Source organism: Mangifera indica, unplaced genomic scaffold (assembly GCF_011075055.1).
Source record: "Mangifera indica cultivar Alphonso unplaced genomic scaffold, CATAS_Mindica_2.1 Un_0013, whole genome shotgun sequence".
Classification (NCBI taxonomy): Eukaryota; Viridiplantae; Streptophyta; class Magnoliopsida; order Sapindales; family Anacardiaceae; genus Mangifera; species Mangifera indica.
Window position 1 is genome coordinate 148,489 of NW_025401105.1, and position 18,554 is coordinate 167,042.

General features: G+C 32.8%; 3 protein-coding genes across 4 annotated transcripts; 2 read left to right on the top strand and 1 right to left on the bottom strand.

Annotated features, from left to right (window-relative positions):
- The first annotated feature begins 3,365 nt into the window (after nt 1–3,365).
- On the top strand, nt 3,366–9,270 carry LOC123205698 (uncharacterized protein At3g49140-like). Of its 2 annotated transcripts, none has more exons than XM_044622720.1 (12): nt 3,366–3,658; nt 4,398–4,521; nt 5,146–5,365; nt 5,506–5,608; nt 5,705–5,769; nt 5,898–6,014; nt 6,102–6,200; nt 6,510–6,663; nt 7,302–7,411; nt 7,719–7,868; nt 8,552–8,647; nt 8,998–9,270. In XM_044622720.1, the coding sequence occupies exons 1-12, from the start codon at nt 3,625–3,627 to the stop codon at nt 9,109–9,111; spliced, it is 1,386 nt and encodes a 461-aa protein (XP_044478655.1). In that variant the 5' UTR covers nt 3,366–3,624; the 3' UTR covers nt 9,112–9,270. The 2 variants fall into 2 exon arrangements, with proteins under 2 accessions (XP_044478655.1, XP_044478654.1); XM_044622719.1 differs by having other exon boundaries at nt 3,368–3,658; nt 5,134–5,365.
- Nucleotides 9,271–9,302: 32 nt separating this feature from the next.
- LOC123205702 lies at nt 9,303–10,521 on the bottom strand. Its single transcript, XM_044622723.1, has 2 exons — nt 10,143–10,521; nt 9,303–9,727 (listed from the first exon to the last, which is right to left on the bottom strand). Exons 1-2 carry the CDS (start codon nt 10,519–10,521, stop codon nt 9,303–9,305), a joined length of 804 nt encoding a protein of 267 aa, XP_044478658.1.
- A 498-nt stretch (nt 10,522–11,019) lies between these two features.
- Nucleotides 11,020–13,388, top strand: LOC123205711 (protein WHAT'S THIS FACTOR 9, mitochondrial-like). The gene is made up of 2 exons (XM_044622732.1): nt 11,020–11,297; nt 11,671–13,388. The coding sequence occupies exon 2, from the start codon at nt 11,767–11,769 to the stop codon at nt 13,033–13,035; it is 1,269 nt and encodes a 422-aa protein (XP_044478667.1). The 5' UTR covers nt 11,020–11,297; nt 11,671–11,766; the 3' UTR covers nt 13,036–13,388.
- The last annotated feature ends 5,166 nt before the right edge of the window (nt 13,389–18,554 follow it).

Consider the following 18,554-nt stretch of genomic DNA (forward strand, 5'->3'; position numbering starts at 1 on the left):
GGTTAAATTGTTGTGAGTTTATGAGTTTTAAAATTTCAACGATTGATTTGTGAGTTTTCAGACATTCTTAAGGGTAAAATTGTTATGTTTGAAATGTTTGGGTCTGATATGAGAGGAAGTTATTTTTAAATTGTATGAAAATTAATAGAGGGTAAAATTGCTAATTTAATTTATATGGTTAGTTTTTTCTTTTTTATAAATAGAGTTTTATTTTGGAAAAGAAAGTTTTATTTATAAAAACTAAGGGCAAAAGGGTGTTTTTAAGTCAAATCTTATTGGGAAAAATTCAATTTACTCAAAAAAAAAAACATTAATTGGTGTACTAATGATGACTTGTCACAATATGATTGAATATTACTTTTTTCATAATTCAAAATAACACAATTACATAATGATACATCATGATTATTACACAAAGGCCAAAAGATTTCTTTCCACCCAAGGTTTGGTCCATTCCCAAAATTCTACCTATAAACTTCAAAAACTCAAATACCCATCATTTTATTAAAATTTTCTATTAGAGTTAAAAATAAATCTTTCATTATACAAAATAAATATTTAGAATAACTAAAATTTTATTTCATTTCCCCCTTTAGTTTAAAAAACTAACAATTTCTCTTTATCCAAAGTTTGAAAAGTTACTTTTTCCCCCTAGAGTTTTTTTTACTTCTCTTCTCTAGCCACCTTCTCAGTTTCGACTGATAGTCGGCCCTTCCCACCCATTTTCTTCTCCCACTCGAGAGACATTGTCGATGCTTGACTAGATAGATGAAGATGAATTGTCTTCATCTGTCTAGTTAAGCTTTGGGAGACACTTGAATGACGCTTGAGAGATGATAATCATTGGCTAATTACCATGAATCATCTTCATTTCATTTCTCTCAAGTGCAACAAATCATGGCTGACACAACAAATCATTATCATGAAAGGAAATGAAACGAAACGCCCAATCGGTTGGATTCAAAGGAGAGCCAACCGAGAGAAGGAGAGTGTTGACAAGGAAGATCGGCTCGAATCCTTTAAAACTAAAAGGGATTAAACCTAGAAATGGGGGTGAAATGAAAGTTTTAAAAGCTAAAGATGGAGAAAAAATGTTAGTTTTTTAAACTAAAGAGGAAAATTAAATAAAATTTTAGTTTTTTAAATTTTTTGTTAAATAAGGATTTTATCCTTAACCCCAATAGAGAATTTTAAGAGAATGATGGGTATTTAAGTTTTTGAAACTTTGTTAGTAAGAGTTTGAGAATGGACCAAATCTTGGGTGGGAATAAGCCTTTTAGCCTTATATAAATTAATATTCATTATTAATATACAATTTCATAGTATAATATATGGTAGTATCTCTTAATTATCCTATTATATGAAAAAGTGATAATTATAATCTTTAGAGAAGGCAAAACATAGGAAATCCTCACATGGGGAGTGCTTTCTCTCATCTCAATCCATTCCAAAACAACATGAGGAGGACACATCAGAAGACTAATATTAATTATATAAATAATTGCATTAAATATAAATAATGTTATGATTGAGTAATCCATTACTATATAATATATATGTCTAATAAAAAAAAACCAATCATGTCCATCTCATGCAAATCATATCATCATGTCAAAATCTTTCTAAAAAATAAATGTAAATATACTAAAGATAAAATGTGTTCACTATCACTTTTATTCCTTTTTTTTGGTTTCATCTTGGAAATATATAGTATTATTATTAGTATTTTACGATACACTATATTTATTGTTTGATATTATATTATATCATCCCTATTGTTTTGTAAACTCATGGCATGTGTCGGCTTTCAAAAATTAATTTAATTAGTCATTACCTAGAATTTTGAAAAATCATCAATGACACCCCCATCCCCTTAATCGTCTAACTTCCATTAGCAAAACTATTTGAAAAAAAACTAAATTGCCCCTAAATAATTAAATGTCTATAATGATAAGAAGAGGATGAAGCCGGGTTGAGGAAGAGGAGAGGAGGAATGAAGAAGAGGTGGTGGTTGTTTGGGGTGAATTGAAGAAGGTTAGGGGTGGTTGGTGGATATATTAAAAAGGTAAGGGTAGTTATATGTTTCTTAATTTAAAATGATTTCTTATTTTTTATTTATAATAATGTTAATTTATAATTTTATATTATATCATTTTGATTTCATCAATAAATTATTTATGCATTTTTTTTAATTTTACCACTTAATATTTGGGATTCATGAAAAAGGAAAATTTCAACCTTCTTTTGTTAATGGAAATTAGATGTTGCTAGATTGAAGGGATCTTAATGATGAGTTTTCAATATCTTGGGTGTGATTGATTGTCGAACTATTAACAGGAGGGCTCTTATTTAAAAAATTAGTGAAAAAAAAGCCATAAAATTTCTTTGTATCAATAAACAAATATTTTTTTAATCACTTAAAAAATTATTTATTGATTGATGAAAAAAAATTTACTGTTATAAAGATTTTTCATCATTAATTGATATATGCAATTCAAAATTTAGTGCAAGTTAAATTACAATAATAACATTGAGGATTCGATAAGGAATCCTAATTTTCACTATATTGTAAAATAGATTACATATAAAGAAAAAGGCCAAAGGACTATTTCCCACCCAAGATATGCTGATTTCCTAAAGTTTCTTCTGTTAACTTTGAAATTACTATTTACCCACCCATGACCGTTTAAATCTATTAATTTTAAGGATAAAATCATTATTTTATATTTAATATTAAAAATAAACTTAAATATGATTTCATTTCCCCTCCTAAAAGTTTAAAAACTAACTTTTCTTCCCTAAATCAAGTTTAAAAAAATCATATTTTTCCCTTAGGGTTTAGTTTCAAAATCCGATCACCTTCTCCGATGCCATCGTCCAATGGTCAAATGGTCAGAAAACCTGCATTCACAATGTGTTATTAGTTTGAGTCACAACACAAATCTTACGCATGTTCTCTCGCTTTACAAATGTATGAGCTCCCATCCCTCGTCCACTCTTCTGACCCATTTTTTGTATAAGATTGAGAGGAAGAATTATATCCAAATAAGAGTATATGAGTATTTCTAATGCTAATATGATTATATGATTCTCATGGTTTATGCTTATTTTAATTTAATTGAAACAAAATATTTATAATAACTGTTTCTTTTTATTTTTAAATGAAATAGTATGGATAATTTCATTTCCTAACACTGTATTGTTTTTCATAAAAGATTTTGATTTCGGGTGGAAAAATATTATTTATGCCATCTAGGGGTGCATATTAATTGTGATAAACATTGGGTGGGCCTAGAATTTTTCCGCAACCCCTAAATTTTCCCCAATGAAAAACCTAATCCGGTTAACCGGTAAGCACAGTAAACTTAACGGGTACTGTGACTGCAGTTGAAGGCCGGGCCTCCATGTGACTGTGTGCGCAGATAAAACTGAGGAAAATGATGCAAGCACGATGCTCTCCGTCTAACACTTCATAATTAAACTTAACATTTTCATGGCTCAGAACGAACGACTCTGAGAAGACAACAAAGAATTCGATGGCCCGACTCCAGTCTCACTTCTAACTACACAAACTTGCTTACGCCGTCATAATCTTCAGCTCTCATCTCAGTCTCTCTCTCTCTTATGTCGATCGCTGCTGCGTCTTCAATCGCTCTTGGTAATCTTGATCAAAAGCTTTTCTTTTTTCTTCTGATTTTTTTAATGAAATGATTTGAAGGGGTGGAGTGGTCTGGGTGTTTAATTGCTAATTTGTGGTATACCCATTTGAGTTTTGCGTGTTTTGGAGGAACCCATGTTGGTATTTCAGCTTTGATTGTGAAACACTTGACCTTTTGAGGGTGATTTGTTTTATAAATCCACATGCAAGTTTGAATTTTAAGCTTTTGATAGGTGAGTACCTGAGTTTGAAAGACTGATTAGTTTCATAGACTCACATGTATAGTAGTTTTTCAATTGCAAATTTAGTTATTTGTTCCCTTTTTTTATATTTAAATGATGGGGAGTACATAAAGCAATGACTTGGTACAAGGATTCTTTACAGTTGATTGTGTATATTAAAGAGAAGACCAGTTATTTTTTTCTTCTCTGAATAATTTCAATTATAGTGCTAGTACAAGAGGGCCTTTTGAAAGTTTAGTGTGTTTGGCATTATTATAATAAAATGAATTAAAGTTTACAATTAGTTGTATTATTTTGAAGAGGATTTTGTAGCAATTATAAATTAAGGCTTTTGATTCATTTGACAACCTATATTTGAAGGTGACTTGGACTATGATTTTATTAATTTGGCTTCTGATGTTGACTGACTTTCTACTTTGCATTTCTGCCCTCTTATTTCTTCTTTTATCGGATGCAATGGTGATTTTATTAACAATTTCTCATTCCATGCGTTAAAGGTCCTTTGCAATGTCACTTATGCCATTTGGAGGGGGTTAGTTGCTCAACATCAAATGGGATCACAAGCAGTTGGATTAAAAATCCTTTTGATAGTCACAGAGCTCCTGATATTTCTGGCACAAGGTCTTCCTAGATATTTTTACTCCTGATCTAGTTCATGAAAGATGAATTTGTCTTCAAATTGTGTTTCTTTATTTGGTTGGCATGTAATGATTAGTTTATAGCCTTATATATGCTGAACCAAATTAGTTTTCTGGCAGATTTTGGAGTGAATCCTGAGATTTCTCTATCATGTGTAAAGATAGGATGAAAATGAATAATACTGATAGTTTGGTTAGGGCATTTTTTGAATTTTGTTGTTTTTGACTAATATGTCATGTTATTGTAATTTAGTAGCATTATATTTTAGAGCCTATAAATCTGTGTTTGGTGTTGCTCCTTGTAGTTTGTGGTTATACTCAGTAGTATGGACAGAATTTTCATTTACTTGCTGAAGAAATGTTATAATGTAATCTTACTGTTTGGGATAATATTATGCATGTGTGCGCTTGTATGTCTATGTTGCACGCACAACCAAGCATGTGTATTTGGACCCAAAATACTGAAAATCAAGAATTACAGAAAATAAGGCATAAGAAATGATATGATTCATTTTTGAGTCTTCTATTGCTTCCCTATCTACAAAAATTACTGATTTAACAAACTTTAGTGAAAAAATTATTCTTCTATTGTAAGTTTCGGATGCAGGAATCCATTTTTTGGTTCTTCGCAATTCGATTGGTTGTCTACTGGACGTGATCTTTGCCCTACAAAAGTTTCAGTTGCTGCAGATTACTCTGATTCAGTTCCTGATTCATCTAATTACATTAATGACCGGGGTTATCATCCTCTTGAAGAAGTGAAATTTTGCAAAAGAATTCGGGACACCAAACTTACTTCAGCAGAAATAGCAAGGACCACTGTTGAGGTTTGTGTGCTTACACTTTGAATTAAAAAAGATGCCAATTATGTTGCATGGATCTTGGAAAGATATTGAAATGTTTTCCATTGCTGACATAACTTTTGTCCTTATAAAATATCCTTGTCACAATTCTTTCTTTCTGGTAGGCGAACAACAGTTCTTTGCTGGTCTTTCCCGGGACAGTACACTGTGAGCCACATGAGCAAATTTCATGGGCCGAGTTTCAATATGTTGTTGATGATTATGGAGGTCCATTTTATACTCTTTGAAACTTTCTGTGATGGTATCATATAATTTTGTATACTTGATTGTCTGTTCAACCATCGTCTTTCTTTACCTTTTCAGATATATTTTTTGAAATTTTTGATGATGAAAATATCTTACAAGATCCAGGAGCCAATAACCCAGTGGTGAGAATATATATGCATTTTGAATATAAACTTTTTTCATGTATATCTTCCAGTTAGAAAATGAATTTATTACATGGAATGTCATTGCAAACATTAAGATTAACTGATTTCCAATGAGCAACCTGCAGAATGCTTTGATAGGGATGGGTATTCCTGTACACAGTAATCAGAGTGTAGCTGCTGGATATAATATTTCAGATACTGGCTCTAGCGATGGCATGCCTCTTGATGATGATTATTTTGAGGTTGGTGGTCACTTTCTTTGTTTTTGAGATTGAATAGAGTAATCTCATTGTTACTAATGTGCATTTAATTCTTGTCTCCTCATATAGGTTGTGGATTCTGAAGTTCCTGATGTTCCAGTTGACTGGGGAATGCCAGATACTTCCAGCTGGGTTCACCCTATATATTTTTCTAAGTGTTTAACCAAGGTGATTGCTGATTGGTTTTATAATTGGTTTGCAGGGAGGTCAGTGGGATACCTCTAATTGCAATACATTGCTTGTTGTTACTAATTGAAAACGAAGAAACAGTCTTTGCGTTGCTAATAACCGGATTTTTTTTTTTTTAAAAGATTTAGTTTCTGTTTGAAAAAGCCATTAGTGAATTCAGGGCTAATAAGGATTAGCATGCTAGTAGTTAATGTGTCTAAAGTTTATACTGAGTTTTTCAAATATATAGCTTAGTAAGTAAATATGCAGCCTGCTGAGATGGTTTATGATGTTTTTACTTTCATGTAGGCTGTTAATATGGAATATTGTAGAAAAATGGATCAGCCTTCAAATGGTGTTTCTATTGTGGGATATCTCAGACCAGCTTTTGCTGATGAAGAAACTTATGTAAGAAGGCAATTTCACTGTGAAGATAATGATGGTGACTACTCAGACTGGAAAGGTATCCTCTTTTTTTTCAATGATTAGGTTATTTAATCATCAAATGAATTGATCTTGCAGTGATAATGATGATAGGATCTGTGGGGATTATTAGATCAGGTAGATAATTTTAGAATGAAAGTCATAGCTTGGTGGGTATAAATTCATAACCATCCAATGGGTGGTCTAGGATGTTTCTCAATTGTTAACTGTAAGTATGCTATGTCTTCTGGAATCATTGAAGTGGCAATATTCTTCAGTGTTCTAATGTAGTCTTGGCCACATAAGCAATGATGTGTCTCATTCAGGCATTCCTGTTTTCTGACATTCTGAATCAGTGAAGGTCCTTTTGCATCTTTTCAGTCCTATTGCTATGAGCCTGTTTTTTTATTATTGATTAAAAAAGAAGTCGAGTCAGATTAATATATTTTTTTTATTATGCAAAGATTAAGTAGCTATTGTATTACAGTAGTCAAACAATTGATCCAAATTTTATCATGTGTATATTTGTATTTAATATTTTTCTGTGAAAGGAAAAAGATTTTGGACAGAAATCTTTTTTATTTCTTTAATAAATGAGTTTTTCCAAGTCAAAAGTTTGGTCATATAAATACATATATGGTGGAATCTCGATTTGACTTAGCTTGCTGTTTTGTTTAGATGGTGAAATTATGGGTTTTAGTTCGAAAAGTGATAGAAGCAACACTACCTCAACTCTTTACAGGTTGGAGATTATGAGAATAGAGCTGTTCTCTGTGTATGGAATTCAGGCACGTATAAACACTCCCTATTGTTGTTTTTGTAAGTTTGACTTGTATTTAACCAACCTGGTTTATAGAGATACAAAAATTAAATTTTGCAGTGATGTTATTTGTTTGAAATTAAGAAACAGTGTAAATTCTACTATCCAGCTTGGTTGATAAGCAGGTACCTTTGCGAATTGTTTATAACATTCAGGTCCTGCAATTTGGTCCAATTACTTAAATGTTAAAATAAGTTCATGTGATGCTACAATGGTTTTCATGTACTAGATTTTGAACCTGGCATTCAAAATTTGCATCATTTTGTTATGTGCAGTATCCAATTAGTTTGCAAGACTTTCAGGACGCTGAGCCTGATGCCCTTGTACACTCTACTTCAGCAATTATTGATCACTTCAGTGAAAAGGGAATTAGGTGCAATGTTGCTCTTAAAGCGCTTTGTAAAAAGAAAGGTTTTAATGTTGAGGTAAAAAGATTTTAACCTATATGTTCTGATTTTCTTATCTTATATTTGTCAAGCTTTACGTGTGCACTTGATTAGATATGTTTTTTACGATACTTGTCTCAACTAGCAATTTGTATTTTTAACACTGTTATGGTCCTAGAAAACGAACCTTTTATAAAAATGCTATTCATTATATATTTCTATTACTATATAGAGTTAGTTTCGAAATAAAAAATCGGCATATTTATATGTTTGACAAACCTAACAACCCTCAACCTCGAAAATACTTAACTCTCAACCTTGAGCTCGAGTTTGCTTAAGCCATGCTTGTTTTGAAATTATTTGAGTTAAGCTCATTTTTAAGCTTGAACAAGCTTAGCTCAAATCCAGCTGAACCTAGAGCTTTTTTATTGTTCAATTTGATACAATGGATGTGTTTTGGCAGCTACAAGGCATGTTATAAAAGTATATCCAGCATGGTGTTTAACTTTTGTGATGTAAATGAAACAATAGTTTGTATTTGCTGTAAAAGTGAGGTTTTTGCTTAGTATCTTCCACCTCCTGTAACTTTTGTATAGCCTCAGATAACACATTAGCTGAAGATTTCATTATATTTAACATTTCTTAATTCTTTGTTTTATGGGAAATATTTCTAAATTCATTTGACCTTTGCGAAGGTCTGATCAATTGATTTGCTTCTGTAGAGAGCAAAGTTGATTGGAGTTGATAGTCTCGGTATGGATGTCAGAGTTTTCTCTGGGGTAGAAGTACGAACTCATCGCTTCCCTTTTAAAGTCCGGGTAAGCCACTTTTATTGCACTTGATATTATTCAATCAAAACTGCTTACCAAGCCACTTTTATTGCACTTGATATTATTCAATCAAAACTGCTTACCATTTTAATATTTCTCTCAAAAACGAAATTCATCCAAATGCATTCTTGAGTTTTTAGACCATCTAATACCTATCAATGCATTTAATCTGATTGTCTGAGATGATACCTGGTGACATTATATTGATGGGTTTATTCTGCTTGCTGAAATATTCAGATAGTCGTATCGATACTGGTCTTGTGTTTCTAAACGGACTAGAGCATCGGTTTAGTTTGCATTAATTGATTGATTAATGATTATTGTAACCATTTTTGCAGGTGACATCTGAAGTTGCTGCTGAAAAGCAAATCCAGCAACTCCTGTTTCCGCGTGCCCGCCGAAAGAAATTGAGAACTCAACAAGATATGTTTAAAGACCCAGATTTTTTTTAGTCTTATTGTTGTAATTTATAATAAGGAAATTTATTTTCAGAATAACATGGATCAAACCCATGAGTTCCAAATTTGAGGCAACTCTAAAACATAAAACTCTAGATGTCTAGCTATTGCATACCAATAAAACCCTAGATTTTTTTTTCTTTGGCATAGAAACAAGCAAGAGCATAATGATAGAGTAAAGAATATTAGTATTTACCATGTTCTGAGCAGAATTGATTTGGTGAAACAAGACTCTCCTTATAAGAAGCTACCACATCAACGCTATCAGCACGCAAGGAAACTTCCTTCACTTCTCCGGTTTTAGTGTTGAATGAAATCATGTCACTCCAATCTGTAACCATGACCACTTCATCACCATTCTTTAAAACAACCAATGGTCTTATGTCACTCATTAAAGAAAACCTCAAATCAAATGGCAAGTTCAACAATTTAATCCGTGAATCATTCACCCCATATTCCTTCATAATCCAAACCTCTAACGTATAATCAATAATACGTTTTTCCCGTCGAAGTTGAATTTCACAAAGGCAATCTTCATAATTACTTAAATAAGTCTTGAGAGTGCCAGCGGAAAGAAGAGGAGATAGAAACTCCTTGAATTTCTCCTCTTCTAAATCGAATTAAATGATTTTATTAACCCCACCTTCGATTAAGCTATATGTTACCCAATCTGGAGCTCCAGTCACAAGTGTTGTTGCTCTTTCATCAGGTCAAGTAAAAATCTATATGGTTATCAAAGTCAAATTGCCTCCCATGCTTGTGAGGGAAGTAAAAATTTTGAAGTCGTTTCCATGAATTTGTCTTGAGATTATAAACATAACCACATACCAAATCACTCTCTTTTTCATAAAAAACCACTACCACTTTGTAATTATCAGTAGATGAATCGTAACCAAGCCCCGAAACCAGAGAACTTTAGCATGGTGGAATCATCTTGAATTCCCTAATTGTTGGATTCCATAGCAAGAATGTCCTTGGGTTCCCACTGGATTCCTCAACATTTTCCAATCGTATCAATAATATACCATTACAAGACCCCAATACCCTTGTGTAGACGAATCTGTTGATAATGCATTCATTAGCTGCAGGAGCCAGACAACAATCTTCTCCCCATAAGGGAAGACAAATTGTCTCTTCTTCAGCTTCTTCAGTATGCGATGCGGCTTGAGCAGCAAGACTGTATACAGAAATGCAACCTTCCCTTAAGTTTCCTGATTTGAAGACTCCAAATCTGCGGAACCTTTCAGATGTTTCAGTGAGATGTTTTATAGCAAACTTGCGAGTTGAGATTAAGTCAGGCCAAGATTTGCGAACACACTTGAACCGCAAGAGAGATTTTGTGGGCAGTTTGAAAAGGGTTTGCTCTATAATATCATGCGGAAAGAATAGCATTGGCACTTCCATCTTATTCTGTGGACTTGCAATTGTAAAACCCTCCGTAGAAACACACTATGTATCACTGAAATCTAGCAATTCTATTCCTAGAAATATTATAAGCTACCTCTTTATTGAATTTTCCAGGGTTTGTATAGCCCCAATTTCCCAGTGAATCCCAACAAAAGGCTAACTCAACTTTCCTGATTACATAACCTAAAAGCTCTCTTAAGATTGTTTTCCTAATATGACAATCATAGTCCTGGGAGTAATTGGGAAATTGCCGGCTCCTAAGAAACACTTCTTTTATTGTTACACAGGTTTATTATTGACAAAACCTCTAATTTAAATAGTGAATTCTAATAAATTTGGTTCATATCGAATTGAATATTTTTTAATTTGAGTTCAATTTAATTTTAAAAAATCAAGGGAATTCTTTTGATTTAAGTTTGTTTCGTATTCAATTGAATCAAATTAAATTGATTTGACTTTCAAGATTGAACCGGCTCAGTTGGAATCCATCCTCAGGGAAATGTAATTTACTATAAGTTAAAGCGCCGGGTAAGAATAATAACTCAAAATATGAAGAGGGCATCGTTCAAACAGCCACGGCGCCGTTCTTCTCTCTGCTTGTCTTGTAACTCGCAGTCTTCAATATCTTTCTTGTTGGTTTGAAAGTAGTTCCTACTATCACCGATTGTCTCTAAATTTTAGTTTTCGGTTCGTTGGACTCCTTAAATTTGAATTTTCGGGAGAACAAAATTCGGGGGGCTGCTTCAAAATGACGGCCAAAATCGCAGTTTCAGGTACAAAAATCTGCACTGTGTTATCTTTATAGTTTTCCAGTTTTTGGGTTATTTGAAATTCTTCAAGAGCTACTGATAAAATCACTTTAAAGGAAATTCTTGAAAACGCTCTAGTGTTAGTTGAAATTGCACGTCACATCACATGTTTGTTAAAATGTTTGAAAGAGAAGCAACTTACGGGAAATCATAATCCTTAGAAGGGTCTATGAGTTATTTATTTTTTTCAATTTAATTTCTTTTGTTTTTTCCGGTGTTATTCCATTTGATTTGTTGACTCCTGAGTTATGTTTGCTTTTGTTTTTGGGTTATTTGAGTTATGTTTTCTTAAGCTGGAGATAACTAATCTTATTGCATTCTGTTTTGAACTGTATAGTTGCTTATTGCTACTTAAAATGGCTACTACTTGCTGCTAGAGAACACTCAATCGTGGACTTGGATTGGGTTAATTGTTGATTCTTTCTTCAGAACAATGAGATGGTTCAAAGGTTTTTTTGGCAGAACTGCATCGTCTAGATTTCTGTGTGAATGCCAGAGAGGAGTTAATTACCAGCAAAAGTTTGGTCTGGTGAATGTGAAGCTGAAATGGGTGAAGGATAAGTCATTGGATGCTGTTGTGGCTGGTGAGAGGGATCTTAGAGCAGCCTGCATCCTTGTTTCTGTAATTTCCTCTGTTTCACACCACTTTGTCCCTATTTACCACCTCTCCAGGCACCGTGGTCAACTTAATTTACCTCAGGATCTTAAGCTATCTACTTTTATACGGAAATACCCTACTATTTTTCACGAGTCACCTGTTCTTGATAGTGGAGGTACTCGTGTCCCTGCCTTTGGATTGACTCCTGAAGCTGTCGATCTTCATGAGGAAGAGCTTAATGTTATTCAGCAGAGTCAGAAGGATATTCTTGAAAGGCTCTGCAAACTACTCATGCTCACTAAAGATAAAACACTACCTTTACAAACCATTGACCAGCTGAAATGGGATATGGGTTTGCCCTATGATTACCAGCATTCTGCGGTTCCAAATCATCCTGGTTTGTTATCTATGGTCCATCTCCCTGATGATCGTCTTGGCTTGAAACTTCTATTCTGGGATGATCACCTTGCTGTATCACAATTGCAAAAGAACAGTGTTTTACAACAAAAGGAAACAGATAATAATCGCTTGGCATTTCCAGTTAGATTTACAAGGGGTTTTGGGTTAAAGAGGAAGTGCATGAAGTGGCTAGAAAAATGGCAGATGCTGCCTTATACTTCACCTTACACTGATGCCTCTCATTTGGATCCACGAACTGATGTGTCTGAAAAGAGAATAGTTGGAGTATTTCATGAGCTCCTACACCTCACTATACAAAAGAAAACAGAGCGCAACAATGTAAGCAATCTTCGCAAGCCATTGTCTCTGCCTCAGAAATTCACCAAGGTGTTTGAGCGCCATCCAGGCATTTTTTACATTTCTAAGAAGGGTGATACTCAGACAATTGTTCTTAGGGAAGCCTATGATCATCAACAACTCTTGCAAAAACACCCCCTTGTAGAAATCCGGGAAAAATATAAGACCCTGATGATTAAAGGATTTTTGGACAAGAGTAGGGGATTATACAAGAAAAAGACGGATGCTGATCAAGAGCTTATATGTAATGATCGACTCAGTGGCATAGGATACAGTTCTGAACTGGAGTCAGACGGTAATTTGTTGTCAGAATATGATTCGGATGATCCTGCTCAATGTGCTTCCTGAATCTGTAAATGAATACCTTGGGGTATTAATGACCTGCTCAAAAAATTCATTCAATGGATTGGATTCTTTGCATGAAGCTGGAAGGCATATTGTTCTCCTTTCTCTTGGATTAATTTCTCTGGGAAGGTAATCTCAAAATTAGATTTGGCTACTCCAAACGTGAAAGATGAGATGTTCCCAAAATCTTACTAAAGCAAAGAGGGACTCCCTTAGATCTTATTGGAAGTGGAATCATAGGTGTTGGTATACAAAATTTCCAAAGTTTAGAGGCTTTCAAAAGAACTGGTGTACACAATTCATTAAACAATATTTGGATTATTACCTCAATAAAATTATACGCATTTAATTTCGAATATCGAATTGGGTACTTAGTTGATATGTTGTCACGTGATTAGATAATTTTAAATAAAAGATAAAATAACATTAAATTATATGGCGATACGCCATTTAAGTACCCAATTAGGAACTCCAAACTAAATGTACATAGTATTATTCTTATTAGTTCAATACTTTTGATGGTCAAAAATATAATTTATTTCTAGCATGTCTAATTTTCACTTTATTTTGTATGTTGTGCATAGCCCTTGTATCTAAATTTCCCATTTATAAATAGTTTAAAAGGTTATTTTAACTTTAATATAATATGGCATTATAAACCCAAAGAAAAGAATTGCGGACAATAAATTAAAGTAACTTTATTTGGGGGGTCTAAATGATTTTGGTCAATATTATAAAGGTTATAGGGATATAGTCAAGCATTTTAAATAATAACAAACCTGTCATCATCTGTCTAACTCCCACTTCCAACAGATTTATTATCAAATTTTCACTTAAAAAATACGAAATCAAACAAGATACTTCTCCAAATCCAGATTTTTAATTGTATATTTGGTTTCTTTTTTATGGTCTTTATCAATGATTAATAGGATTTTAAAGTAAATTGTGATTGAAATCATATTAACTAGTCAGGTAAGATAGGAAGGTGTGATTTATTTTAATAGGTGAATTCATACCTACTGGACTAACTTGAGTTTACATTATATGAATTGGGAATTATATGCTATTTTACATTATAGGGGTAAAATAATATTTTTACTGATAAAAGTTAATATTTTATAGATAGGGTTTTGTATGATATTATCCATAAAGGAATAAAATGATATTGTTCATTATGATTTTTAATATTTTTTTGTATATCTTCCTTAGTCCTGTGCTTACATATTTAATTTAATTTTTACCCTTGCAAGATTGAACAAATGTCAGAATTTGAAGTTTTGGTTGCATACGAAGGGCAATGGATCTCCATGAATGACAACATCAAGATGTATATTTGTGAAAAATACAAAATGGTGATAATCCAACATGATATGACATACCAAGGCTTGTTGGAGTTATTGAGCTTCTGTTTTGGCATATATATAAGTCTAAAATGTATCCACATAAACATGAAGCTTGAAAAAACTCAATTAATGGGATGCTGTGCAAATTTCATAATGATGGCGATGTTTGCTCTATTGTTGTCCTTATGAAGAAGATGACATAAGTGGCCTCTTTTTATATGACAGTTACTCGTAAGATAAGAAGAGGATCATTTCAAGAGAAATGTTTTGAAGTACAACAGATTGTTGGACTTTTTACTGAATTTAAAATGGAACAATATTGTTCTTCATTTTCAATTAATGTTGAAGTTTCACATCTATAATATGATTCAGAAAAGGGTGGCTATGAACTCAGACGAGATGAAAAGGCAAAGTGTAATGTAAATGTTGATATTAGTTTCAATGATCTTAGGGATGCAATTGGCTTAGTGTTGTTGTCGACCACTGAGGATTGGTTACGTGGATGGAAGGATAATGTTCTACATTTGGTTGTTTTTAATTGAGGTGAGGAAATAAATGATATTGTTGTTGAAGATCATGAGTACAAAGATACAAATAAGTGGAATAAAGTGAATGGGGATCCTAGTGGTGAATTTAGGTAGAGTGGTTAACATTAACGCCATGTTTGTCATCGTGATACTTTGGTTAATGTACATGTGATAGTTTCTAACTCAATGAATTGGCTACCACCTTTTCCATACTTCCAACTCTAGCTATCACTAATGGCTTTGGAAGAGGTGAGAGGGGTTTTAAAGTTAATGATATATTCCTTGATTGGGATGTGTAGCAAGATATGTTCAGAAGACTAACTTTAGAGATTAAGTTCCAATACAAAGGGATGATATCAACCAATGGGAAATCAAATGTTTGCATGAAAAATTCTAATGGTAGACACAAGCAACAAAGATAGATAATTTTGAGTATTTCCAACTTTATTGTTTGGATAATGACCACAATTGTTTTAGAGATCCAAAAATGTTATATCATTAAAAAAACTACTTATTATGAGGTTTATTATGGTGGGTCATGTATATATACTCAAGAAAATTAGATAGATATGACATAGAGGTATCATATCGATATTTCAAAGATGAAAGCATGATTGGTAAAAAACTAAACATTGTAGAAGTTGAAAGGTTCACTTGAGAAGTTGTTCATGCTATTACTAAAATATTGGTACAACTTAAGAGTTGCATTACTAAAGGACTTGGCATTGTGAAGTTTGAAGAATTTCCAAGATAACTTGGCATGATCGTAAAATCGATGATGCATGAGAGTAGGTAGTGAAGGGAGTGTTAAAAGAGGGCACTACCTCTCTCTTTCTCTAGAATTTTCTACACTGCCTCCCATTGCAACTTGCAATTGTTTCCACCATCTGAAGCTCCAAAATTTTCCTTGCATGTTGCTGCCACTCTAGAAGCATGAAGAAATGTTTAAGTCGATTGTGTGTGCAAAAATTAAGATGTAGTGAATGTAACAAAATAAAAGAGTGTGTTGTGAGTTATTGCTAAGTGAGTAGGTGAGTTGTGAGTGTTAAGTTTGTGTTATGTGAATTGGTGGTGTAAGTTTTTGTGTAAGTGTGGTTTTGTACAATTTGTAATTGTTGTAATTAATAAAAATATTGTTTTATTATCACCACTCTTGCTCAACATGCCTCACTCCTTGTAATGTCCCCCTTAATATTATTTTCCTTCTTATGAATACTTTCAATAATGTAATTTAAAGTTACTGGCTCCCACTCAACTCAACATCTTTTTTCAGCTCAACTTTTACAATCTTCATGGTGTTTGTAGTAAAATCTAATGGATACCATATAGAATTAACAACATTACAAAATGAGTTATATATCATCATGTTCTCAAAGTTGACAACCTTTAAATGATAAGTCACCCCATTGCTTCATTAAGCAATAACTAAGATTGTTATAGAACATAACTTGGTTGAGCATAATGAAGATAGAAAATATTTGAGAGGAATTTGTGTGGAGAAGTTTTAAAGTGGGTTATGTGTGTATGTGTGTGATTATATTAAAGTCGGAGGTTTGTTTGTTGATTTGTTGTATAAGTAATATGGTCAATATGTTAATTACACTTAATTAGGGGTAATATGATAAATTATAAAAAAAACGAAACAATCATTGGTAATATAATAATTACAATTTATACACCGGTTTTAGAGCTCTTTTCTGTTAATGGTGTTAGGTTTTGAGATAGAAAGTTTAATTTGTGTATTCAACGGGCAAAATATTATTTCTAGGTTAAAAATTTTTGGTTTGAAAATGTTAATCACTCGAATGCTAGCCTTTGATCTTTCATACAAATTCCTAAAATTCACTTAACGTTGAGTATAAACAAAACTTGATATAATTGTAAAGAAACCCTACCCAAAACCCCAGTAAAAAAAAGTTATAAACTGTATACATGTAATAAACTATATACATGTAATAGTGTGTTTAAATTTACTGTTGGATGATTTATTTGTTGTGCTATTAGGTAGCCTTATGATATATCTTGATTGCACCATCTCGAAGTTGATTAGGTTTTTTCTTGATTAGTTCTACTATGGCGAATGTTATCAGTAACTTTAATTTTCAATTTAATTTTATAGTTATTAATTCTCCAATGGTGAAATTCAGAGTACAAGGGGTATACCTCAAGTAATGGTTGAAGGACCAAACACAAAGACTCGAAAACCCCCCTTTCACACAAGTAATGCCAATACAAGAGAAAGAGGAAATCAGGTTGTTTATGATATCGTGAGATGTGGCCTAAAAGTGATGATGATGTTTTGTTAATAAGAATGGTGGTTGTTTTAAAAGTTGTCCATCAATAGGTGAGTGGCATACCAACTTGAGAAAGAAAAACTAGGCTTCTTAAAACAATATGCATATGCTTTCTCTTAACCTTACCATTATGCTGGTGTATATGTGGGTAGAGTGTCTAAAGCTTATTCGCTGATCTTGTAAATATGACAATGCTGACCTATTTGATCTCTCTAAATTGTTTGTGAAATTATATGAACTATCTTTCACTTCAAATTTTGTCTCTAAATGGGATCTTCAAGAAATCCTAAAAATATAAGGCGAACATAATGCTTGTAATGTTTTACCAAGTTGACATTCAACACAAAATGACACTTTATGCTGACACAACTAAATATCTTAGTTTTGAAAACATCTATTATAGCTTGAGTACATGGATGGCTTAATCTTCTATGTCAAGTAATTAAGTCAACTTTGTTTAAATGTAGAGCAGAATTACTAATGAAATTCAAGCATTTGAGAATAAACATTATAATCACATAAAGCGCCCTGAGAATTAGCTGTAAGTAATAGTAAGAAATTTATTTTCAGAACAACTTAGCTCGAACCCATGAGTTCCAACATTTGAGGCATCTCTAAAATTTAAAACTCTAGATGTCTAGCTATTGCATACCAAGATATATATTTTTTCTTTTGCATAGAAACAAACAATAACATAATAATATAGTCCAAATATTAGTGTGTACCATCTTCTTAGCATGTCATACTGAATCGATTTGGTGAAACAAGGCTCTCCGTATAAGGAGTTACCAAATCACCCGGAATACCAAACAACAAAACTTCATTTTTTCTTGATAGAACAAAGTATCTTTCACTACTCTTGTTCTAGGGTTGAATGAAATCATGTTATTACAACATGTAACAATAACCACTTCATCACCATTCTTTGAGGCAACCAAATGGGTCATGTCACTGACATCCCATAACGTTGGAGCCACTGACAAATTCATCAAATTAATCCATGATTCTTTCTCCCTATATTCCTCCATCATCCAACTCTCTAATGTATATTCAGCATAATTTTCTTCCTTTCAAAGTCGATTTTCACGAAGGCGTCTTTCATAAATACTCAATCATGATAGTGCCGGTAGAAGGAGGAGGAGATAGAAACCCCTTGAATTTCTCCTCTACTAAATCAAAATAAATTATTTTATTAACCCCACCACTGTTTAAGCTTAACACTGCCCAATGTGGAGCTCCATTCACTAGTGTTTGTGTAAGTTGTACTACAACTGTATTACAACTTATTTAGGCTATAATACAACCCTGATCTTTGCACAAATTATAGCATATCAATAATCCCTACAATCATGTAACTT